We start from the raw sequence: 25,568 nt of genomic DNA, 5'->3' as shown, positions 1-25,568 counted from the left end.
AGGATGTGGAAGCTTTAGAGAGGGTGCAGAGGAGATTTACCAGGATGCTGCCTGGACTGGAGGGCATGTCCTACGAAGAAAGATTGAGGGAGCTAGGGCTTTTCTCATTTGGAGCGAAGAAGGATGAGAGGTGACTTGATAGAGGGGTACAAGATGATGAGAGGCATAGATAGAGTGGATAGTCAGAGACTTTTTCCCAGGGTGGAAAGGGCTATCACCAGGGGGCATAATTTTAAGGTGATTGGAGGAAGGTTTCGGGGAGATGTCAGAGGTCGGTTCTTTACACAGAGAGTGGTGGGTGCGTGGAATGCGCTGCCAGCGGTGGTAGTAGAAGCAGATACATTAGGGGCATTTAAGCGACTCTTGGATAGGTACATGGATGATAGTAGAATGAAGGGTTTGATCTTAGAGTAGGTTCAAGGTTCGGCACAACATCGTGGGCCGAAGGGCCTGCACTGTGCTGTACTGTTCTATGTTCTATGTTAAATCAGGAGGTGGATGGAAGAGAGGAACTTGGTGAAATTACAATCACCAGGGAAGTGGTCCTGAGCAAACTGACGGAGCTGCGGGCTGACAAGTCCCCAGGTCCTGATGAACTTCATCCTGGGGTCTTACAGGAGGTGGCTAATGAGGTAGTAGATGCGTTGGTGTTAATTTTTCAAAATTCACTTTATTCTGGAAAGGTTCCATCAGACTGGAAAGTAACAAATATAACTCCTCTATTCAAGAAGTGGGGGAGGCAGAAAACAGATAACTATAGGCTAGTTAGCTTGATGTCTTTCTTGGGGAAGGTGTTAGAATCGATCATTAAGGAGGCTGGGCACATAGAAAAACTCAAGGTAATCTGAAATAGTCAACATGGCTTTGTGAAAGGGAAATCATGTTTAACCAATTTATTGGAGTTCTTTGAAGGAGTGACATGTGCTGTGTGCAAAGTAGGAGCTCATGGTGTAGGCGGGTGGGGGGGTTGCGGAGGGGATAACATATTAGCATGGATAGAAGATTGGCTGGCTGGCAGAAAACAGAGAGTATGCATAAATGGGTCCTTTTCTAATTGGCAGGATGTGATGAGTGTGGAGTTCCGCAGGGGTCTGTGCTGGGGCCGCAACTATTTACAATTTATATCAATGACTTAGATGAGGGGAGTGATGGCTTGGTAGCTAAATTTGCAGATGACACAAAGATAGGTAGGAAAGTATGTTGTGAAAAGGACATAAGGAGGTTGCAGACCTATTTAGATAGGTTATGTGAGTGGGCAAAAACCTGGAAGATGGAGTATAATGTGGAAAAATGTGAAGTTGTTTACTTTGGCAGGAAGAATAAAAAACAGAGTATTACTTAAATGGAGAACAACTGCAGAATTCTGAGGTGCAGAGAGATCTAGGTGTTCTAGTGCATGAGTCACGGAAAGTTAGTATGCAGGTACGGCAAGTCATCAAGAAAACAAATGGAATGCTGTCCTTTATTATGAGAAGAGTTGAAAATAAAAGTAAGGATGTTATGCTTCAGTTATACAGGGCATTGGTGAGACCACATCTCGAATACGTGTGCAGTTTTGGTCTCATTTAATAAAGGATGTAAATGCGTTGGAGGTAGTTCAGAGGAGGTTTACTAGGTTGATAACCCCCTGGAATGAGAAGGTTGTCTTATGAGGAAAGGTTGGACAGACTGGTCTTGTTTTCACTGGAGTTTAGAAGAGTGAGGGGAGACCAGATCGAAGTATATAAGATCCTGAACGGTCTTCACAAGGTGGATGTGGCAAGCATGTTTCCTGTTGTGGTTGAGTTCAGAACTAGGGGGCACTGTTATAAATTAGGGGTCAGCCTTTTAGGACAGAGATGAAGAGAAATGTTTTCTGTCAGAAGGTTGTGCGACTTTGCAACTCTCTGCCTCAGAAGGTGGTGGAGGCGGGGTCATTAAATATTTTTAAGGCAGAGGTAGATAGATTCTTGTTAGGCAATGGAATCAAAGGTAATCGGGGGTAGATGGGAGAGTGGAATTTGGGTCAGAAATAGATCATCCATGATCTTATTAAATGGCGGAGCAGGCTTGAGGGGCCAGATGGCCTACTTCTGTTCTTAATTCGTATGGCCATATAGTATGGTCGTATGTGAGGTGCTGTCCTGCCTGTCTAAGCATTTAATTCATTTGAGAGCAAACACCATCAAACCCTTTGTAATGAAAACCCTTGTAAGAATTCAACCTCTCTTCAAGGCAGAATGTGAGAAAGTGTGGCTGAAGCGTTCAGCGTGTTGGGGATTTTGACCAAATGTGGAATCGGAGGTTCCAGGTCCACCTTCTGCTGACGGATCCATTCCAACCTGTTGAGCTTGTTGTTGTACCTGGATGGAAAGAGTGAGGAGATCATCAGGGTTTGTAGTTTAACACTGCAGTGGCTCTTCCCACTTATTGGATCTGTCAATGCTGCCTTGTTAATTGAGAAATATCAGGAGGAGGCCACCAGGATCTACATGGACTTTCTTCGAGACCTGTCCCGGCAGTTGGTTCAAGATTTCCCATAATGGACTACCTGATACACCACGAATTGTGGGATGTGTGATAAGGGTGTGTTGATGGGGATGTGTTGATGGGAATGTGCGATGGGGATTTGCGATGGGGATGTTTTGTTTAGTGATACAGCACTGAAACAGGCCCTTCGGCCCACCGAGTCTGTGCCGACCTTCAACCACCCATTTATACTAATCCTACACTAATTCCATATTCCTACCACATCCCCACCTGTCCCTATATTTTCCCTACCACCTACCTATACTAGGGGCAATTTCTAATGGCCAATTTATCTATCACCCTGCAAGTCTTTGGCATGTGGGAGGAAACCGGAGCACCCGGAGGAAACCCACGCAAACACAGGGAGAACTTGCAAACTCCACACAGGCAGTACCCAGAATTGAACCCGGGTCACTGGAGCTGTGAGACTGCGGTGCTAACTACTGCGCCACTGTGCCGCCCATGTGTTGATGGGGATTTGTGATGGGGAACGTGGCTGTAACACTCTGGAAAAGTTCCAGGTAAAGATCCCAGCTCCAACACTGCAGCACCAGGTCAATCATATGTGAGGAAAGGGCAATCCTCTCCCACCCGCCCACCCTAGAGAGACATGCTTATATTAGTGACAAATGGGGAAATAAATGAGCTCAACACTTTATTTTACAATATTTGGTTGCCCTCCTCCTGTAAGAGAATTTGAATCTGGCACAAATATCCATCAAAACTCATATCTATGCAGTACTCATATAGAGAATAAATGATATTACCCTGCTTTCCCTCTGTGTAGATATAACCATCACTGAACCCTTCATTCTTGTCTTTCTACAAATTGTGAAGAAAAGCTCCAGATCTTTACAGGCCTCTATTCACGTACACTATATGATTCATTATGGCATGGCAAGTGTTGTTGTGAACAAGAACCACCAGAAATGAAGTAGTTCCTACAAAACTTTCAGATGACTAATCTTTATTTCTCATTAACCATATAACTAATCATCCTGATCCCATTGTCCTGTTTCCTACCTCAAGGCCATTGTTTTGCAATGTATAGACAATATTTAGTCAACAGTCATGAATGAACACATCCTGTCCCTCAGCAGTGAGTAAACATCACAGTCAGCTGAATTGTACACTGAAGCATTAAACCCTGAAGCATCATGTGAATGAACAACTTAACCATTACATTATTCCTCGCAACAGTACAAATCTACAAGCTATTTATAAGTCAAAAGACAACAAAAACGTGAATTGTATCCGATTAAACCATATATTGTAAAATAGGATATTTTACACACCCTTTATTGTGACCTTTGGATACTTCAGCCAAATAGTAGTTCTGACGAAAGGTCATCAATCTGAAACATTGGGCTGGATTTTCCCATGGGCTTCAGGAATCCGATATCAGGACCAAATGTGGGTCCCGAGCCTGCACTTGCAGCTCTGAAGCCTCGGCAGCCCTACCAGGAGAGGTGTGTACTGCTAAGGCAGATCAGGAATTGCGAGAGTGCCTCAACATGGAGAAGCCCTTGGAGAAGGAATCTTTATCAAAGATTTTTGAAGGCTGAGAGTGGAAGGTCCCATGAAACGAAGGGATACCCCTTTGTGGGGAATGGTCGGGGCCACGGAGGCTACCATTCCTGCTAGCAGACCCCTCTGTGGGGCATGGAGCATGCAGCTCTGATAGTACCCCTCGCTGGGAGGCCACCTCCATTGATCTGTGCCAATAACAGAAAGCTACAGAACAAATGTCTTCTGCACCTTTGCAGGGAGTTGCTGTGTGCCCAACATTTTGCCAGTGGCCCTGCTTCATGACCTGATAAAAATCCACCTCTTTGAGAAAATCCTGCCACGACTTCAAAATACAACTCCGGCTATCGAATCCAGCTAACTACACTTCAGGAGTGAAAACACCATCTTCACAGGGCCCGCAACGCATACCTTTTCCACAAAATGAGCCAAAGCACATGATTATGAACAATTCCTTTGTTTGCAATTTGTAAAAATGCACTATCCTTTTAATGGCTTTCTTTCTCGAGTATGTATGTGACTGGTGAGTGACTGACGTAGTGTTAAACTTCTGGGGTAAATGTGTGAATAAAAATAATCTTTATTTAAACCCATGAAAAGCATTCTGATGGTTGTTCAAATTGGCCATCCACTCAGGGGTTAAGAAGCACACTCACCTTCCTTGTCAAAAACACTCTGTTTATGAACGGAAAGGGAAAAGAACTGGGGTTTCGGTTGTCTCTTAATTCTGACAATGTTGAAAATGCTGGTCCCTTTAATTAACCCGGACTTACTTCTGAGTTAATAGAGCTCAGGTGATGCTCAATGCAGCTTGTATTTAAGGGCTGGGTTTCCCCCAGTCAGCGAGTTATGACTGGATAGAGAGTTAGTTCAGAGGGAAGAGCAGAAATTGGTATTTGTACTGAACTGTGGATGGAAAATAAATCAGTTGTGGATCACAGACTGTCCTGCTTCGGGTGAATGGCTATCTGCCAATTGACCAATTCTGCCCATAACAATTGTCTGGGGAAACTCATTATTTTGTTTTTGATATGGTTGACTCTTAACTTCCCTCAGAAATGGCCAAACAAGCTGTATTCAGGAAGATGGCTCACCACCACTTTCTCAAGGGCAATAAGGGATGGGTACAAATTGCTGGTAATATCAGTGACATCCAAATCCTGTGAATGAATTAAAATAAAAGATGCAGGGTGTTCACTAGGTTATCACTATTCTAAAGGATCGTCTAACTCCTGAAATGTTATCACCAGCAGTGATGATTGGAAAATATACCTTTCAGTGGTGATTTCTGACAGATGGACCTAATCACTTGATCACTGATTGCTTCTGCACTAAAGCTATAATTATTATCATTATGTTCCGCTTAGCTGCTTATTCTGTGTCGTTTTGCATGCTATCGTCTCTTTTTCAATCTGCATCCCATTGTCCATCATGTTAGCAGTCCAATTTTCTCTCTGTACCGCCATAGTTTGCATTCTTAAAATGTAAGACCGGTTCTGTGCCTGAATTCACGATTCTATGAAAAACTGCTAGGAAACAAGTAAGTATGCACATTTTTCCTCATGAACAGAACAGAGCTGGTTAAAAGCCAGATTTGAATATAAATTGGTGCAGGAAAACTTCTTGTGCACACCCCTATTATTATGACTTTTTTAATTTCTTAAACTGCAGAATCTAGGAGGCAATGGGCCAAATTTAGAGCAGAATCCCTGTGCATTGGCCAATTTTATATGGTCAATGACTTTGAAAAAGTCGAAACTAATTTTCCTTAAGTTTTGTGATAAGTCATGGCCACTTACTTATTCTGTTTGATGCCGGGTTACAATAGTACTCGTTGCCACACACTGCACCACCCTGTGATCTAATAATGATCAATCAGTTTCAGGACGTCTGCTCAGTCACAGTTTTTATCAGAAATTCCTTACCTTTCAATTTATCATTAAAAATATAGTCAATTTACCATAATACATTACAACAAAGATTATGCAACTGAAACATTACACATCGTTGTTTACTAAAATATTACATTGTAACTGTATGTACTTTTGTAAAATAAGCAATTTAAGATTTAAATTACAGGAAATGAAGAGTTGGTGCAGTCATTGAGGTCTGATTACAACATTATTTATTAATTGTTATTACTGCTTTTATTAGAAGTATATAAACACCACTCAACACAGCCAGATGACAGTGTGAAGAAAGGCAAGTGAGCTCCAGCACCACAAAAAAAACACAAGCAGGTAGAATGAAGCTCATTTTCTTTGTCATTGTTGCTGTTCAGATTCTCTACTGTTCCGGTAAGCATTTCAAATTCTTATATGAATTTCTAAGAAGTTTTGTTTTCTCTGAAGTATTTGTTTTCACCTGACAATGAAGCAAAAACAAACGTATTTTGGCGCATTTGTGATGGATTGATTTTTGAATATGTCAATAGTTTGTCAAAAAATACTGCTTTGTAAACTACACCAATTTGGTCTATTTTGATTCAGGACTGCCATGTGCAAATTGTACCTTCCCAGTGATTGATAAGGCACTAGCTGCTTCAGTTGTAAAGCTGAATGAAGAATCTACAATTGACAATCGTTTTGCTGTGACCAAGACTGAATTAAAAGATGTGAGTATCACCAAATCTAATACAATTTTTCTGTGTGTGTGTCTCTCTCTCTGCCTTTGCAACAGCGTATTTAATAAAAAAACTTCCATTCCTGCTGTTTGTATGCATTAATGTGCCAACCCCCAGATCTCTATTCAGTCTATAACCTCCATAATACAAATGGTCGCAATCTTGGTAAATGCTTCAATTTGTGCTAGCTGTAATATCCAAGGAACTGTCTAATACTCTTATTACTTAAATATATTACCATCCTTGAGTTTTTTTTTAACAGACACAATTGTAATGCAGATGTTGGAAATCTGAAACAAAAACAAAGTGCTGGAAATACTCAGCAGGTCAGGCAGCTTCTGTGGAGAGAGAAACAGAGTTAACGTTTCAGGTCGTGACCTTTCATCAGAACTGGGAAAAGTTAGAAATGTATTAGGTTTAAATCAAGTGAAAGGAGGGGGGGGGAAGAAGAACAAAAGAGAAGGTCTGTGATAGGGTGGAGGGCAGGAGAGAGAAATGACAAAAGGTTTTATGGTACAAAGCCAAGTAAAGTAACACAAGATGTGTCAGAATGAGATGTAAATGGCAGAATAGTAGCCGTCCAAACACAAAGTAAGAAAGATTAAGAAAGAAATGGGGGGTGGGGGTCTTGGGAGGGTGAAACGAAATGAACCAGCAAAAGGAATATGAAAAAGTAAACAAATGGGGATGGCAGTTATGATCTAAAATTATTGAACTCAATACTGAATCTGGAAGTCAATAAAGTGCCCAGTCAAAAGATGAGGTGCTGTTACTCGAGCTTATGTTGAGAGATTGTAATGTTATTCCTTTTTTTTTTTAGATTATTTCTATAGGAGAACGCCTGTTTCTCATAGATTTGGTCTTAGATGTCCAAGAAACTATGTGCCCCAGAGAAACTGGATTAGACTGGGCAGAATGTGAATTGAAACCGTTGCCAACTGCTGTAAGTACTGTATTACATTCTTGACATCTCACATTGACTTGTCTGGACTAGCTTCTGCTGTTCTGAGGTCAGGCTGCAGTGAGTTACAAGGCAGTGACAGATCAAGTGATGTGTCATGTCGGTGGTAACCCCACAAACAAGACTGAGACATTCAAAGGTTGGTTAGGCCACACATAGAATATTGTGAACAGTTCTGGTCTCTAAGCTACAAAAAGGATACTGAAGCACTGGAGAAAGTGAAGAAAATATTTAACAGGATGTTACCAGAATTGAGAGGATGCAACTATTAGGAAAGATTGATCAAGTTGAGACTTTTTACTCTGAAAAGCTAAGAGGAGATCTCATAGTGGACTGTAAAATTATCAAGGGTTTTGATGTGGTTGGATATGGAGAAACTGTTTCCATTTTAGTGGGTGAGTACAATACAAGGGTGGTATAAATATATGATGGCCACTATCAGATCAGATAAAGAATTTAGGAGAAATTGCTTTAGACTGGGAGTAGTGAAAATGAGGAGGTCCCTGCCACATTGAGTGGTTGAAACAGTTAGCATTGATAGATTTCAGGAAAGGCTTCATGACTGAGAAGGGAGGATAAGAGCAGAGAAGGAAAAGGTAATTATAGTGGGAGGATGCTCATGTGAAGAGTGAACACTTACATTGGTCATTTAGGCCAAATGGTCTGGTCCTGTGTTGTAGATTTTATGCAATAAATGCTATATAATTTTTCTTATGTTACCTGAATTTTGGCAGGTTGTATTACCTTGTTGTATGTGCCACAGTCTGGTATTCTGTAAAATATATAAATTGTCTCAAGGGCAATTAGGGATGGACCATAAATTCTGGCTTTGCCAGCATCATCTACATCCCATGGAATAAACACATGTGTACGTGGCAGATTTCTAACTTCTAAATGGTTAAAATGTGTGGAAATTGCACCCTTATAGTCGGGAGCTCTTCTTGCATAATTCTTAATAGCACCAGATGCAAGCTTTGGGGCCGAGGGAGAACAAGGTGTTAGTAAAATTTAAAGGGTTGGGCATTGATTAAAGATTACGCCAAAGAACAGTACAGCACAGGAACAAGCCATTCGGCCCTCCAAGCCTGCGCCGATCTTGATGCCTGTCTAAACTAAAACCTTCTGGGGACTGTATCCCTCTATTCCCATCCTATTCATGTATTTGTCAAGATACCTCTTAAACGTTGCTATCGTACCTGCTTCCACCACCTCCCCCTGCAGCAAGTTCCAGGCACTCACCACCCTCTGTGTAAAGAACTTGCCTCGCACATCCCCTCTAAACTTTGCCCCTCTCACCTCAAACCTATGTCCCCTAGTAACTTACTCTTCCACCCTGGGAAAAAGCTTCTGACTATCCACTCTGTCCATGCCACTCATAACTTTGTAAACCTCTATCATGTCACCCCTCCACCTCCGTCGTTCCAGTGAAAACAATCCGAGTTTATCCAACCTCTCCTCATAGCTAATGCCCTCCAGACCAGGCAACATCCTGGTAAACCTCTTCTGTACCCTCTCCAAAGCCTCCACGTCCTTCTGGTAGTGTGGCGACCAGAATTGCATGCAATATTCTAAGTGTGGCCTAACTAAGGTTCTGTACAGCTGCAGCATGACTTGCCAATTTTTATACTCTATGCCCTGACCGATGAAGGCAAGCATGCCGTATGCCTTCTTGACTACCTTATCCACCTGCGTTGCCACTTTCAGTGACCTGTGGACCTGTACGCCCAGATCTCTCTGCCTGTCAATACTTCTAAGGGTTCTGCCATTTACTGTATACTTCCCACCTGTATTAGATCTTCCAAAATGCATTACCTCACATTTGTCCGGATTAAACTCCATCTGCCATTTCTCCGCCCAAGTCTCCAACCGATTTGTATCCTCTGACAATCCTCATCACTATCCGCAACTCCACCAACCTTTGTGTCGTCCGCAAACTTACTAATCAGACCAGCTACAGTAGGGGGTAAACATTCTAAAAGGCTCCTAAGCCTTAAAGGCATCCCAATCCATCAACGTTCTGTGCAAGGTTGACATGGTAGGGGATTAAAAGAAGCAGTAAAAACACACGAATAAAGATGATTTTGCAAACAAGTAGGGGAACAGCCCAGTTGACCTTATGCTCAGTGGCGACTGAAATCAAGATAGTTGCATGTGCCACCCAACAATACCATCCCCATAGACAAGAACAGCTGCAAGGTGTCAGGTTTCAAACCACAGCTGACCATTATTGTCCCTGCATAGTAGCTGTTGGTGCACTCTTGCTGCACAGGGCACAGATTTTCATTTCCTTATCTGCTCACGTGAATCCTGAAAAGACAGCTTGGCCATGGTCATTGTCAGATAGTTCTGCCTGGGTCGGCAAAAATGAATGATTGCATCTTGACAGCTGCAGCTAATCATGCAAGCCTGTCTCTTGGTCAATGTGACACTTCGACCTTCATGTGCTGCCATGTAAACCATGGCATGCAATAATTGGGTTACATCTTAAGAGCCCGTTGAACCTAGCTGTCTGTCAGGCATTCGTGTGATCCCATCGTCTGCTGACACTACGGGCTGGACCTTGGGCTGGATTTTGTTTTCAGCCCAACATCAGGTTTCCTGGCATAGGGGGCTGGAGAATTGGAGCAGCAGCGGTCGTCACGGAACCTGCCGTCGGCACTGCCGGGCCTGTTCTTCCTGGCAGCATGGAAGCTCCATGGTGGCTCCTCTGCAAGGGAACCCTAGTTTAAATATTTAAAATACTTCTCTGCATACATCACCATGTCATCTGCCGCGATCCTCCCATCCATTTCCCATCTTCAGCGCAGAACTCATGTGCCTTTGCTTTCCCATCCAGGAGAAACTGGCACCACTGAGGAGGGGAAGGAGACAACTCTGCATTCTGCATATAGATGTGGGAGGGGGGAAGGGGTTAACTCTGCATTATTTGTCTAGGGAAGGTGGAGAAGGGTTAACTCGGCAGTATTTGTATAGGGAAGGGTCAATTCTGCAGTATATTGAACTGTCTGCAGGGCTGGCAGCCTTTTAAAAATGGCGCCTGCGCCAGCTCCTGCATCAGGTGACGCTGTGAACTGCGTCGCCAATACCGTCGCGCCACATAATTGGGCGCGGCTGCCAAGCATATAAAGTGCCCACCGGACACAAGACTGTGGCAGCGCGATGGCACGGGGCCCATGCGTGGCGGCTACCATGTTCTGTACCTGCCGCTGCTCCCTGTGGCAGGACAAGAAGATCCAGCCTGTAAACCTGCCAATCTGCGGTAATTTCACATTTCTCCACTATAGGGGGGAATCACTGGAAGGACGGGTAACAAGTGTTGGGACTGCCTTCTGAGATTGACATCCTTCTATAGGTCATAATGTTCTTCTGAAAACATCAGTTCATATAATTTATATTGGAAAATCTGTTGATGCCAGGAAAGATGCTGAAACAAAAACTAGATAAAAATGTCCATCACAAATTTTGCAAGTGCCAACAGGAAAGAACATTTAGAGTGGTGGCTCAAAAATGGCCTAATACGCTTAACTGTTAGACTGAGCACCCTTTAAATTACCTCCTGCTTGAAGGTCCATCTCTACCAATGGCAATGTTCCCTGTGTTTGCTTTCAGTTTATTCTCCAGGAAAAGTGCTGGGCAGAAAATGGAACAAACACCTGCTTCAGGTGACAGTTTCTACTGCTTTCTCCAAGCCTGACCTCAAAATTTGGTGGGCTGCGAGCTGAGCAAAAATCAGACAGAAATGATTTCTGTCCAATTTCACAGTCCATTAAACCTCTAATGTGTTTATACTTAACCCACACAATAAATCAACCCATCAGCTTTCTACTTTCTGCTGCTTATATCAGGCCAATCAGTGATAGATGATACAATTCTACAATACGAGCATAGGTATTTGCTAAGCAAGATAAGACCACATTCATCCAGGTCTCCTTTTACCATCCTGTTGTGATTAGGGAGTAATCTTTGTGGATTCAGATTGGAGGATCTAGAAAAATGCTTACCAATGTGACTATTAATTTACTCTCTCATGCTCTCTATCTCCAGGAAACTGCCACCTGTTTAAGCCGTGTGACAGTTGATATTGATGTGATTGTGAATGTTGAAGTACAGTGCACAGATAAGAAGCAGATTACACCCATTCCACATCCAATCCCTAAATCGGAATCATCATCATCAGAAAGCAGTGACTCATCAGACGAAAACAGTAGTGAGGTATTTACCTGACATTTTTTTTTTGTTGAATTTAATGTTGAATGAAGCAACCTATAGTTTGGAAATCGTAGCCCGAAGAAACCATGCCTGTAACTAGCCAGTGAGACATAGGATGGAACCTTTTTATAAAACTGAGAAACACATATATCAGCCTAATAATTGCATTTGGTGTGAACTTGACTCAACTGACTGTGGCTGATAAACTCTCCCCTCCCCCCAATACTTTATTACTGCATAATTTCTGCCCGTAGCTATCACTGCAATCCTGACCTTGTGATGGGTGTAACCACTGATCATATCAAAGTCAATAAAGTGCTAAAATCTGGCAGCTGCCTGAAGGGGAATGGATAAGTGACAAGATTATAATTAATGTATGTGAACAAGTCATAACACTTTCATTTTGTGCTGATTAGGGTAAGTGGAGTACTTTTTATTTTGGACATTCGGTTTCAGCAACAAACACTATATCACACAGCATGATTCAGGGTAAAGCTCTCTTCACTCTAGCCCGGAGGTCTGTCTCAGCACCTAATGCAAGAGTACAAAAGCAAAATACTGCCAGAACTCCACCTTGAAGAGAATGACCTCATGGCCTGGTTTGTACTTGTTTCTCTATTTGAAATGTAGCACAGCCAGTGTTAGCAATCACTTCAACACAAAGAAGTGGTCATTTTAACATTTCTTGCTGGCCAAAAACAGACAATAATGAAACTTGTGGACAGTCACTGGCATAGAGTTATACAGTACAGAAACAGGCCCTTCGGCCCACTGTCTCCGCGCCCACCATCAAGCCTATCTATTCTAATCCAATTTTCCAGCACTTGGCCCGTAGCCTTGTATGCTATGACGTTTCAAGTGCTCATCTAAATACTTCAATGTTGTGAGGAACCCTGCCTCTACCACCTCTTCAGGCAGTGTGTTCCAGATTCCAACCACCCTCTGGGTGATCGTCAGTGCTTCCTAGGGTCCTACCATCCATTGTATATTCCCCTGCCTTGTTCGTCCTCCCAAAATGCATCACCTCACATTTCTCAGGATTAAATTCCATTTGCCACTGCTCTGCCCATCTTACCAGCCCATCTATATCGTCCTGTAATCTAAGGCTTTCCTCCTCACTATTTACAACACCACTAATTTTCGTGTCATCTGCGAACTTACTGATCATACCTCCTATATTCACGTCTAAATCATTAATGTACACTACAAACAGCAGGGGTCCCAGCACCGATCCCTGTGGCACACCACTGGTCACAGGCTTCCAATCGCAAAAACAACCCTCGACCATCACCCTCTGCCTCCTGCCACAAAGCCAATTTTGGATCCTTTTGCCAAATTGCCCTGGATCCCATGGGCTCTTACCTTCTTGACCAATCTCCCATGCGGGACCTTATCAAAAGCCTTTCTGAAGTCCATGTAGACTACATCAACTGCTTTACCCTCATCTACACACCTAGTCACCTTCTTGAAAAATTCAATCAAATTTGTTAGACACGATCTCCCCCTGACAAAGCCATGCTGACTATCCTTGATTAATCCCTGCCTCTGCAAGTGGAGATTAATCCTGTCCCTCAGAATTTTTTCCAATAGTTTCCCAACCACTGATGTTAGACTCACTCACTCACTCACTCATTACTTGGTTTATCCCTAGTACCCTTCTTGAATAATAGTACCACATTCGCTGTCTTCCAGTCCTCTGGCACTCTCCTGTGGCCAGAGAGGATTTGAAAATTTGTGTCAAAGCCCCTGCAATCTCCTCCCTTGCCTCACATAGCAACCGGGGATACATCTCATCTGGGCCTGGGGACTTATCCACTTTTAAGCCCGCTAAAACTGCTAATATCTCCTCCCTTTCAATACTAATTTGTTCAAGTATATCACAATCTCCCTCCCTGACCTCTACACCTACATCGTCCTTCTCCATCGTGAACACAGATGAAAAGTAATCATTTAAAATCTCACCTACGTCCTCCGGCTCCACACATAGATAAAAACAAGAAATGCTGGAAATACTCAGCCTACCCACTGTTTCTTTTCATGTTTGTGCTTTGGGCCAGGGCTGTTCATTTTTCTGTCAATTAACAGTTTGTCTTTCAACACCACTAACATATCATTTGCCTTTGGCTCCATCACCTTCTTGTCAGTTTTTCTCAGTGACTACGTCCTTTCAACACCTCCCCTTTCATTAACAAAAACAAGAAATGCTGGAATCACTCAGCAGGTCTGGCAGCATCTGTGGAAAGAGAAGCAGAGTTAACGTTTCGGGTCAGTGACCCTTCTTCGGAACTCTTCGGAACATTTCTCCTCTTCGCCTCGCCCCCACCACCAATCCCCTCTCACCTGTCTGTTGGGGTTGGGGTGGGTGTTGAATAACGAGGCCTATTTATCAGTAGCAACACTAACTGATGCAGACTTAATTCAACCCATCTATGTAGAGAAACTGAAGTGCGATGGAAGAGAGAGACATTGACATTGGTAGGGGGGGATGGTTCTTCAGATTTAATATTTAATGTTGATGTCCTTGAAAATTTCTTACATACCTACACAATTTTAAAAAGATGAACAATACATTTTAATTTAGGATCCTTGCAGTAGCCGAGGAAAGAATAGGGGCAGAAAAGGAAGAGGATACAACAGGAATGGCAGAAGGCCCAACTGCACAAAAGGAAAGAACAGATTCTGTGAGTATTAATTGGGGTACTTTGCCATTTTGTGATGCATTCTCCTTTGTTTTCTCACAATTCTATGGTTTTCCCAGGTAAACCATAGATATTGTAAAAGTAAAATACTGAAATAGAGTGCTGAAAATCCTCAGCAGGTCTGGCCGCATCTATGGAGAGAGAAACAGAATTACTGTTTCGAGTCAAATACGACTCCTCTTTTGAACTCATCAGATCCGACTCCAAACGTTTCTTTCCACTGATGCTGCCAGACCTGCTGAGTATTTCCAGCACTTTCTGTTTTAAACCATAGATAACAGTTGTGTGAGTAGCCTGGCACATGAATCCAAAACCTCTACTGTATCCACCTTAACCAGCTACTCAGTCCGGTGACCTGGGACCTGACCGCATGGCAGATTGGTTAAGAAGGTAAAAGCCCATGGGATCCAGGGCAATTTGGTAAATTGGATCCAAAATTGGCTTAGTGGCAGGAAACAGAGGGCATTGGTCGAGGGTTGTTTTTGCGAGTGGAAGCCTGTGACCAGTGGTGTACCACAGGGATCGGTGCTGGGACCCTTGCTGTTTGTAGTGTACATTAATGATTTAGACGTGAATATAGGAGGTATGCTCAGTAAGTTCGCAGATGACATGAAAATAGTGAGGAGGAAAGCCTTAGATTACAGGACGATATAGATGGGCTGGTAAGATGGGCGGAGCAGTGGCAAATGGAATTTAATCCTGAGAAGTGTGAGGTGATGCATTTTGGGAGGACCAACAAGGCAAGGGAATATACAATGGATGGTAGGACCCTAGGAAGCGCAGAGTGTCAGAGGGGTACTTGTCCATAGATCACTGAAGGCAGCAGCACAGGTAGATAAGGTGGTTAGGAAGGCATATGGGATACTTGCCTTTATCAGCCGAGGCATAGAATATAAGAGCAGGGAGGTTATGATGGAGCTTTTTAAAATGCTAGTTAGATCACAGTTGGAATACTGTGTACAGTTCTGGGCACTACACTATTGGAAGGATGTGATTGTACTGGAGAGGGTGCAGAGAAGATTCACCAGGATGTTGCCTGGGCTGGAGCATTTCAGCTATGAAGAGGGACTGAAAAGGCAGGGGTTGTTTTCCTTAGAGCAGAGAAGGCTATGGGGGGACATGATTGAGGTATACAAAATTATGATAGGATAGATGGGAAGAAACTGTTTCCCTTAGCGGAGGTGTCAATAACCAGGGGGCATAAATTTAAGGTAAGGGACAGGAGGTTTAGAGGGGATTTGAGGAAAAATTTTTCTTCACCCAGAGGGTGATTGGAATCTGGAACACACTGCCTGAAGAGATGGTAGAGGCAGGAACCCTCACAACATTTAAGAAGTATTTAGATGAGCACTTGAAACGTCATACGGGCCAAGTGCTGGAAAATTGGATTAGAATAGTTAGGTGCTTGATGGCCTGCACAGACACGATGGGCTGAAGGGCCTGTTTCTGTGTTGTATGACTCTGACTGTATGACTGGGATAAATCTCACACTGACGTTCTGATCCAGTTCTCCAAGAATTGAGGTTCACTGTGAAAAGTACTGTAAGTGACTGCAGGGAGACAAAGTCAAAATAGAGACTGAGCATATAGATGGTAGATGAAACTTAATGCTGGAAAAGGGAAGGTGATGTATTTTGGGAGGAAGAATAAGGAGAGAGCATGTGCACTAAAATGTGAACCTTTAAAAGTAGTAGAGACAGACTGGGGGTAGAGGCTGGGGGTGTCAGATACAGAAATCTGTAAAACTGTGGGACAGGTTAAGATTAGGTTAAAAGAAGAGACTTCTAATATTGCCAAGAAGAATAGTGAGCATGAAAATTGGGAGAGTTTTAGATACCAGGAAAGGATGGCAAAAAAAAATTGATTCAAAAGGGAGAAAATAGAATGAGAGTAAATTAGCAGGAAGTATAAAAACAAATTGTTGGAGTTTCACAAGTATGTAAAAAGGAAGAGACGAACAAAAGTAGATCGAGAGAGGAGAAATTATATTGGGGCATAAGGAAATGGCAGAGACTTTAAACAAATAATTGGACAGAATTGAAATGGAGCCAACCCACTGACAACAGGAGCCCAACAATGGGTCGGGAACCCCTTTCTCAGTGAAGCGGGCTTTGCTGTAGCTGTTTAACTCAGCCATGGTATTAGCATCCTGCTTCCTGATTGACCAATCACAGAGTGCGGGCGTGACGTCGCCAAGGGGCCACCACTGACTGAGCTTGGAGGTTTGAAGATGTGTAGGAGATGTGACGATTGCAGGATGAAGATATCATGGCAGCTTCCAGGATATCTTGCATAGACAGGCATGAAACCATTCCTGTGGTCACAGAGTACTTAAGGAAGTGGCCCTAGAAATAGTGGATGCATTGGTGGTCATCTTCCAAGATTCTCGAGTCTGGAACAGTTCCTACAGATTGGAGGGTAGCTAATGTAACCCCACTATTTAAAAAGGGAGGTAGAGAGAAAGCAGGAAATTATAGGCCAGTCAGCCTGATGTCAGTAGTGGGGAAAATTCTAGAGTCCATTATCAAAGATTTTATAGCAGAGCACTTGGAGAACAGTGGTAGAATCGGACAGAGTCAGCATGGATTTATGAAAGGGAAATCATGCTTGACAAATCTACTAGAATTCTTCAAGGATGTAACTAGTAGGGTTGATGAGGGGGAGCCAGTGAATGTGGTTTATTTGGACTTTCAGAAGGCTTTCGACAAAGTCCCACATAAGAGATTAGCATGTAAAATTAAAGCGCATGGGATTCTGGGTGGTGTATTGCGATGGATAAAAAATTGGTCAGTGGACAGGAAACAAAGAGTAGGGATAAATGGGTCTTTTTCCAAATGGCAGGCAGTGACTAGTGGGGTACAGCAGGGATCGGTGCGAAGACCCCAACTATTCACAATATACATTAATGTTTTAGATGAGGGAACTGAAGGTAAAATCTCCAAATTTGCAGATGACACAAAACTGGGTGGGAGGGTGAGTTGTGAGGAAGATGCAGAGAGGCTTCAGGGTGATTTGTACAAGTTGAGTGAGTGGGCTAATGCATGGCAGATGCAGGATAATGTGGATAAATGTGAGGTTATCCACTTTGGTAGCAAAAACAGGAAGGCAGATTATTATCTGAACGGCTATAAACTGAGAGGGGAATATGCAGCAAGACCTAGGTTTTCTCGTACACCAGTCGCAAAAGGTAAGCATGCAGGCGCAACAGGCGGTAAAAAAGGCAAATGGTATGTTGGCCTTCATAGTGAGAGGATTCGAGTACAGGAGCAGGGATGTCTTGCTGCAATTATACAGGGCCTTGGTGAGGCCACACCTGGAATGTTGTGTGCAATTTTGGTCTCCTTATCTGAGGAAGGATGCTCTTGGTATAGAGGGAGGGCAGCGAAGGTTTACCAGACTGATTCCTGGGATGGTGGGACTGATGTATGAGGAGAGATTGAGTCGGTTAGGATTATATTTGCTAGAGTTCAGAAGAGTGAGGGGGGATCTCATAGAAACCTATAAAATTCAAACAGGAGTTGACAGGGTAGATGCAGGAAGGATGTTCCTGATGGTGGGGGAGTCCAGAACCAGGGGTCATAGTCTAAGGATACGGGGCAAACCTTTCAGGACTGAGATGAGGAGAAATTTCTTCACCCCGTGAGTGGTGAACCTGTGGAATTCGCTACCACAGAAAGCAGTTGAGGCCAAAACATTGTATGTTTTCAAGAAGGAGTTAGATATAGCTCTTGGGTCTAAAGGGATCAAAGGGTATGGGGCGAAAGCGGGAACAGGTTACTGAGTTGGATGATCAGCCATGATCATAATGAATGGCGGAGACAGGCTCGAAGGGCCAAATGGCCTACTCCTGCTCCTATTTTCTATGTTTTTATACCAGTGGAACATTGATGAAGTGGAATTCCCACCAATTGATAAATACACCTGGGTGATCTGAGGGTGCCTTGGTTGCCACACATGTGCAGTCAATGACTCACTGTGCTTGTAGGAATCCTTATTGAATTCTTTGAAGATGTGATAAAACACGTTGATGAAGGAAGAGCAGTGGATGTGGTGTCTATGGATTTTAGCAAGGCGTTTGATAAGGTTCCCCATGGTAGGTTCATTCAGAAAGTAAGGAGGCATGGGAAACAGGGAAAGTTGGCTGTCTGGATACAGAATTGGCTGGCCCATAGAAGACAGAGGGTGGTAGTAGATGGAAAGTATTCAGCCTGGAGCTCGGTGACCAGTGGTGTTCCGCAGGGATCTGTTCTGGGACCTCTGCTCTTTGTGATTTTTATAAATGACTTGGATGAGGAAGTGGAAGGCTGGGTTAGCAAGTTTGCCGATGACACGAAGGTTGCTGGAGTTGTGGATAGTGTGGAAGGCTGTTGTAGGTTGCAACGGGACATTGATAGGATGCAGAGCTGGGCTGAGAAGTAGCAGATGGAGTTCAACCTGGAAAAGTGTGAAGTGATTCATTTTGGAAGGTCGAATTTGAATGCAGAAGACAGGCTTAAAGACAGGATTCTTGGTAGTGTGAAGGAACAGAGGGATCTTGGGGTCCATGTCCATAGATTGCTCAAAGTTGCCACCCAAGTTGATAGGGTTGTTAAGAAAGCGTATGGTGTGTTGGCTTTCATTAACAGGGGGATTGAGTTTAGTTTTAGTTTTAGTTTTAGAGATACAGCACTGAAACAGGCCCTTCGGCCCACCGAGTCTGTGCCGACCATCAACCATCCATTTATACTAATCCTACACTAATTCCATATTCCTACCACATCCCCACCTGTCCCTATATTTTCCCTACCACCTACCTATACTAGGGGCAATTTCTAATGGCCAATTTATCTATCACCCTGCAAGTCTTTGGCATGTGGGAGGAAACCGGAGCACCCGGAGGAAACCCACGCAGACACAGGGAGAACTTGCAAACTCCACACAGGCAGTACCAGGGTCGCTGGAGCTGTGAGGCTGCGGTGCTAACCACTGTGTCACTGTGTTTAAGAGCCGCGAGGTTATGCTGCAGCTCTATAAAGCCCTGGTTAGACCACACTTGGAATATTGTGTTCAGTTCTGGTCGCCTCATTATAGGAAGGATGTGGAAGCTTTAGAGAGGGTGCAGAGGAGATTTACCAGGATGCTGCCTGGACTGGAGGGCGTTTCTTACGAAGAAAGGTTGAGGGAGCTAGGGCTTTTCTCATTGGAGTGAAGAAAGATGAGAGGTGACTTGATAGAGAGGTACAAGATGATGAGAGGCATAGATAGAGTGGATAGCCAGAGACTTTTTCCCAGGGTGTAAAGGGCTATCACCAGGGGGCATAATTTTAAGGTGATTGGAGGAAGGTTTCGGGGAGATGTCAGAGGTAGGTTCTTTACACAGAGAGTGGTGGGTGCGTGGAATGCACTGCCAGCGGTGGTAGTAGAAGCAGATACATTCGGGACATTTAAGCGACTCTTGGATAGGTACATGGATGATAGTAGAATGATGGGTATGTAGGTAGTTTGATCCTAGAGTAGGTTAAAGGTTCGGCACAACATCATGGGCCGAAGGGCCTGTACTGTTCTATGTTCTATGAATCCAGCCACTGTGGCATAATGGACAACTCGCTATGGCCTCGGTAGTGTCAAAGTGGACATAATTGGCAGCCTCGGCAAACATGGCATCAGTGACCAGGGAGATACACTTGTGGGCATGAGATTATGAATTCTAACAGATATCACCAGTGGATCCCTCGAAGGAACTGAAGGTGAAGAAATTCAGGGCTGTGGTCTGACCATCATTTTCCAGTCCTCGCAGGATACAAGTGTGGTGCCGGAGGATTGGAGAACTGCTAACATTTTACCTCTGTTAAAAAAGGGAGCGAAGGATAGACAAAATACTTACAGGCCAGTCAGTATAACCTCAGCAGTGGGCAAATTATTGGAATGTATTCTGCAAGACCTGATGAACTGTCACTTAGAAAGGCACAGGTTAATCAAGGATAGTCGGTATGGATTTGTTAAGGGAAGATCTTGTTTGATAAACTTGATTGAATTTTTTGAAGAAGTCACGAGGAAGATAGCTGAGGGTCGAGTTAATGTGGTCTACATAGATTTTAGCAAGACTTTTGACAAGGTCCCACATGGCAGACTGGTTAGGAAATTAAAATCCATGGGATCCGGGGAAATGCAGCAAGGTGGTTACAAAATTGATTCAGTGGCAGGAAACAAAGGGTAATTGTTGATGGGTGTTTTAGCGACTGGAGGGCTGTTTCCAGTGGAGTTTTGCAGGGCTCAGTACTGAGTCCCCTGCTTTTTGTGGTACTTTTTAACTATTTGGATGTAAATGTAGGGGGCACGATCAAGAAGTTTGCAGACAACACAAAGATTGGCCTTGTGGTGGATAGTGAGAAGGATAGCTGTAGGCTGCAGGAAGATATTGATGGTCTGGTCAGATGGGCAGAAAAGTGGCAAATGGAATTCAACCTGGAGAGGTGTGAGGTGATGCATTTGGTGTAGTCAACCAAGGCAAAGGAATGCATGATTAATTGGAAAATACTGAGAAGTTTAGAGGAAGTGAGGGACCTTGGAGTGAATGTCCACGGATCCCTGAAGGTAGCAGGACAGGTTAATAAGGAGGTTAAGAAGGCATATGGAATCCTTTCCTTTATTAACTGAGGTGTAGAATATAAGAGCAGGGAGGTTATGCTGGAACTGTATAACTCATTGGTTAGGCCACAACTTGAGTACTGTGCGCAGTTCTGGTCACCTCATTACAGAAAGGATGTAATTGCACTAGACAGGGTACAGAGGAGATTTACGAGGATATTGCCAGGACTGGAAAAATGCAGCTATGAGGAAAGATTGGGAAGGCTGAGGGGAGATCTGATTGCAATGTACAAAATATGAAGGGCCTGGATAGATCTGAGATTGATGGATCTTTGTTAGCCAAAGGTATTAAGGATTATGGGACAAAAGCAAGTTACAGGTCAGCCAGGATCTCACTGAATTGAGGGATAGGCTCGAAGAGCTAAATTACCTACTCCTGTTTCTATGTTCCAAAATTCAATGAGGTTCAATGCTGGGGCCTTAGCTTTTTGTAATCTATTTTGATGACTTATTTGAAGGGACCAAGTGTAATGTATCCAAGTTTGTTGATGATACAAAGCTGAGGTCATAGAGTCATACAGCATAGAAACAGGCCTTTCGGCCCACCACGTCCATGCCGACCGTAATGCCTATCTATACTAATCCCACCTGCCAACATTAATTCCATATCCCTCTATGCCTTGCTCATTCAAGTACCTGTCCAGATGCCTCTTAAATGTTGCTACTGTTCCTGCCTCTGGCAGTTCATTCCAGATACCCACTATTCTTTGTGTGAAAAATTTACCCCTTTGATCCCCTTTAAACCTCCTCCCTCTCACCTTAAATCTATGCCCTCTAGTTTTAGTCACCCCTACCATGGGAAACAGACTCTGGCTATCTATCCTAACTATGCCTCTCATAATTTTATATACCTCTATCATGTCCCCTCTCAGCCTCCTTCGCTCCAGGAAAAACAGACCCAGCCGATCCAATCTCCCTTTATAACTCAAGCCCTCCAAACTAGGCAACATCCTTGTGAATTTTTTCTGCACCCTCTCTAGCTTAATCACATCTTCCCTGTCGTGCGGCGACCAGTACTGCACACAGTACTCCAAATGCGGCCTAACCAACGTTATGTACAACTGTAACATGACATCCCAACTCTTGTACTCAATGCCTTGGCCAATGAAGGCAAGCATGCCATATGCCTTCTTCACCACCCTGTCTACCTGTGTTGCCGCTTTCAGGGAACTATGTACTTGCACCCCAAGGTCTCTCTGCTCAACAACACTCCCCAGGGTCCTGCAGGACACTATATACGTCCTGTCCTGGTTTAACTTCCCAAAATGCATCACTTCGCACTTGCCTGCATTAAATTCTGCGTTAAATTGTCTGCGTTAAAGTGGTGACCGCAAAGAGTATGCAAAGTGAATTCGATAGGAAGTGAGTGGTCAAGAAGTGACAAATTGTGTATAATGTGAGGAAATGTGAAGTTTGTCACTTTGGTAGGATGAATAGAAATAAAGAATATTTTTTAAATGGTGAACAACTATTAAATGTTGGTTTTCGGAGGGTTTGGGTGCCCTTGTACATGAAACACAGAAAGTTAACATACAGGAACAGCAAGCAATTAGAAAGGCAAAAGGTGTGCTGGCTTTTATTGCAGTGGGATTGGAGTACAAGAGTAAGGAAATCTTGCTGCAATTGTTGGACAGGGTTTTGGTCAGACCACACCTGGAGTACCCGTTAGAGAGGATGAAACAAAGGTTCACTCGATCGATTCCTGCAATAAGCTGCACCCTCAGCTGTCTAGGTACTAAGCTCTGGAATTCCCTCCCTGTGCCTCGTGGTCTGTGTCTCTTTCCTCCTTTAAGACACTCCTTTAAAACCTATCTCCTTGACCAAGTTTTTGGCCATCTGACCTGATACGATTATGCTTTCAGATGGCAGTTGTTCATCCTTCTGCCATTCACACCTCCTCCAGACATATCTTTTGTTTCTTTACTTGTTCCATTACCAACTTTTTTGTCATTTAATCTCTCCTATCTTCCACCCTACCGCAGACTTTTCCTTTTGTTCTTTTTCCACCCTCCCCCCTTTCACTTGCTTAAAAACTATTACATTTCTAACTTTTCCCAGTTCTGACAAAGTGTTATCGGCCTGAAACATTAACTTTCTCTTTCCACAGATGTTACCTGACCTTTGAGTATTTGCAGCATTTTCTGTTTTTAATTTAGTCAAAAGCACCTCAGTTGCAACTTTAGATAGCCCCAGAACAAAGTCCATCTTGTATCCTGGTGCATGTTTCAGGAATGAAGAAGCAAGGCATTCCCAGCAAATGCATTGGCAAATGTTAGTGTTTGTGTGTTGCGTGGGCCTGTTGGTGTCAGTGACTTCATGATCGTGCTCTTTGAACATCTTTAGGTGCACTCTCCGGTTGCACCTGTATCCACTCAAATTGCATCATGCTGGGGGGGGCGGGGTGGTGTGGAGATGGGGGGGGGGGTGCTGCGTTGACCACACAGGAAGCAGCCAGCGGCACCTCCTGTGCTTCAACTCTGCGGGTAGGGTTGTACAACACTGCCAGAAGTGGTGTGACGCAAATGAATTTTGCACCAAACGTACCTGCAATATTCCTTACTAGACGCTGGTCATCTCCTTATGGTTGTTAAGAAGAAATACTCAGCAAATCTGGTATCATCTATGGAGATCGAGAAACCGAATTAACATTTCAGGTTGATGACCTTTCGTTAGAAATCCTGCTGAAAATTTCCAGAATATTCTGTTTTTATTTCAGATTTCCAACATCCACTGTTTTTTTTTGTCCTTATGGCTATTGTCTGAACCATCTGTAGTTCACGTAAGTCTCGCCTTGGAGACTAAAACTGGCCATGTTTCAACTGAGCATAGCTTCTTCCAATTTATACTCTATTGTTTTAGCTATATATTTGTTTCCATTTTATTTAGAAGAGACTTTCTAGCTCCTTCACTTGAGCTGTTCACTAAATGTGCAATGTTTATCAAAAACCTTAGTAGAATGTTTAACGAATATTCAGTTGAAATTGAGGGAATGCCTATTAAATTATTTCTGTTGATTGAATTACAGATTTTATTAAAAAAAAATCAGAGTGGATGAAGATATGAAAGAAAAGTCAGATGGTAAACATGAAGAAAATTTCATACAACTTGCACCATTTTCAGTTTTTAAAGCATCCAATAATGTCCTGGTCAATATTTATCCATCAACCAACATCACAAAAAACAGATTATCCAGTCATTGGCACATTTTTGTTTGTGGGATCTTGCTGTATGCAAATTGGCTGCCTCGTTTGCTATGCTTACGACACTTTGAAATTACTTCATTGGAGGTAAAGCGCTTTGAGATGTTCACTGGTAACCAAAGGCAATACATATATGCAAGTCTTTCTTTCTATTACGTTTAACATTAAAATACAAGATCGTAGTTTACTATTTAATTGTTAGTAACTCATATTCATGATGTTGTCACTGCTCAGTAATATGCCAACAAACTAAATCATGTGATACATTTCATACCAGACGTCAATGTGAACCTAGATAATAAACAGAACATTGTTGTCTAATTACTGTATAATTGGTGTTCTTTCAGTTCTGATAAACAATATGAGAAGTAAGTCACATCTGGGGTGTTCACCATCCACCACTGCCATATCCCACACAGGGTCAGTGAGTTTAATTTGATTGGTGTATTTCAGATTAATAAAATGAATTAAATGTAATGGTTACCATTCTGTATCGTCCTCATTTAAATCATGAATGAATTAAATCATGGGGCAGTAGCATAGTGGTAATGTTACTGGACGAGTAATCCAGAGGCCTGGACTAATGCTCCAGAGACATAAATTCAAATCGCACCATGGCAGCTGGGGGAATTTAAACTCAATTAATTAATAAATCTGGAATACAATGCTAATTTCATTAATAATAGTCACAAAACTATCATTGTTGTAAAAACCCATCTGGTTCACTAATGTCTGTTAGGGAAGGAAATCTGCTGTCCTTTCCTGGTCTGGTGACTCCAGACCCCACAACAATGTGGTTGACTCTTAACTGCCCTCTGAAATGGCCTAGCAAGTCATTCAGTTCAAGGGCAAGAAGGGATGGGCAACAAATGTTGGTCTTGCCAGTGACGCTCACATCCCAAGAATGAATAAAAAAATAAATCAGCAGTGAGATGTCACCAAGTCCAGCTCTCAGTCTGCTCTATGTTTATGATTTGACCTATTGGTTTAAGAAAAGCCAGGAATGAGGATAATTTCTGCAGTGTGAAATGGATTAGAACCTTTCTTACCAATGCCCACAGACATCATACCTCCAACTGAGAACGTACACAGCAGCAAAGGCTTGATAGGTTGTCCTATCGAGCCTTTGCTGCCATTCAATTAGATTATGGCTGACCTGTATCTCAAATCAATTTACCAACCTTAGCTTCAAATATCTTGATACCCTTAACTAA

At 43.1% G+C, this 25,568-nt stretch overlaps 1 protein-coding gene across 2 annotated transcripts; it reads left to right on the top strand.

Annotated features, from left to right (window-relative positions):
• Nucleotides 1–5,871: 5,871 nt before the first annotated feature.
• On the top strand, nt 5,872–24,736 carry LOC137371794 (secreted phosphoprotein 24-like). Of its 2 annotated transcripts, XM_068034673.1 has the most exons (6): nt 5,878–6,332; nt 6,525–6,649; nt 7,479–7,601; nt 11,664–11,831; nt 14,410–14,509; nt 24,180–24,736. In XM_068034673.1, the coding sequence occupies exons 1-6, from the start codon at nt 6,281–6,283 to the stop codon at nt 24,215–24,217; spliced, it is 606 nt and encodes a 201-aa protein (XP_067890774.1). In that variant the 5' UTR covers nt 5,878–6,280; the 3' UTR covers nt 24,218–24,736. The 2 variants fall into 2 exon arrangements, with proteins under 2 accessions (XP_067890775.1, XP_067890774.1); XM_068034674.1 differs by lacking the exons at nt 14,410–14,509; nt 24,180–24,736 and adding an exon at nt 12,083–12,182 and having other exon boundaries at nt 5,872–6,332.
• Nucleotides 24,737–25,568: the final 832 nt, after the last annotated feature.

Source organism: Heterodontus francisci, chromosome 7, assembly GCF_036365525.1.
Source record: "Heterodontus francisci isolate sHetFra1 chromosome 7, sHetFra1.hap1, whole genome shotgun sequence".
NCBI lineage: Eukaryota > Metazoa > Chordata > Chondrichthyes > Heterodontiformes > Heterodontidae > Heterodontus > Heterodontus francisci.
This window is presented reverse-complemented; position numbering and strand designations above follow the sequence as displayed.